The following is a 681-nucleotide window of genomic DNA, read 5'->3' on the forward strand; positions in this document are numbered from 1 at the left end:
TGGGGGTGAAGGCAAGCCTATGGATGGGTGGGCTGGCTGTGCAGGATGCTTCTCATTAAGCCTAGGGGAGGGAGGATGGGAAGGTCATGGCACCTGACCTTTTGTGGGATGGGAGAGTTGTTATGGAGAGGAACGAGGGAGAAGTTGTCAGGGGCATGGTGGGGACCCTGAGACTGTGGCTTGCCTCCCTCCACCCCTCCACCCAGGACAATGCCTCCAAACTGCTCCTGGCTCTGATGGAGAGCCGGCATGACAGTGAAAATGCCGAGCGCATCCTCATCAGCCTGCGGCCCCAGGAGCTGGTGAGGCTGGGCAGGCGGGCAGGACTGGGTGGAGTATGTTGGGATGGGGATGAGGGCCAGGCTGGCCCTACCGCCCTAGGAAGAGAGCACTGGAACAGGCACTGCCCCTCCAGGTGGATGTCATCAAGAAGGCCTACCTGCAGGAAGAAGAGCGTGAGAACTCGGAGGTGAGCCCACGTGAAGTGGGCCACAACATCTACATCCTGGCGCTGCAGGTACCAGTTCCACCAGTGGCCCCTGGGTGCCCAACAGCCATCACTCCCCGGCCACCATGCCCCCCAGCCACCATGCCCCCCAGATACCATCACCCCCCAGTCGCCTTTGTCCCCCCCAGCCACCATGTCCCCAGACACCATGCCCCCCAGATACCATCAGCCCC

General features: G+C 62.1%; 1 protein-coding gene across 1 annotated transcript; it reads left to right on the forward strand.

Annotated features, from left to right (window-relative positions):
• Positions 1-78: 78 nt before the first annotated feature.
• Positions 79-517, forward strand: LOC108526070 (inositol 1,4,5-trisphosphate receptor type 3-like; the record flags this gene model as incomplete). The annotated part of the gene is made up of 2 exons (XM_017866759.1): positions 79-302; positions 416-517. Coding segments are annotated over exons 1-2 (318 nt in total), but the record flags the coding sequence as incomplete, so codon positions are not given.
• Between the last annotated feature and the right edge of the window lie 164 nt (positions 518-681).

This window comes from Rhinopithecus bieti, unplaced genomic scaffold (assembly GCF_001698545.2).
Source record: "Rhinopithecus bieti isolate Rb0 unplaced genomic scaffold, ASM169854v2 scaffold_78602, whole genome shotgun sequence".
In the NCBI taxonomy this organism is placed as follows: Eukaryota; Metazoa; Chordata; class Mammalia; order Primates; family Cercopithecidae; genus Rhinopithecus; species Rhinopithecus bieti.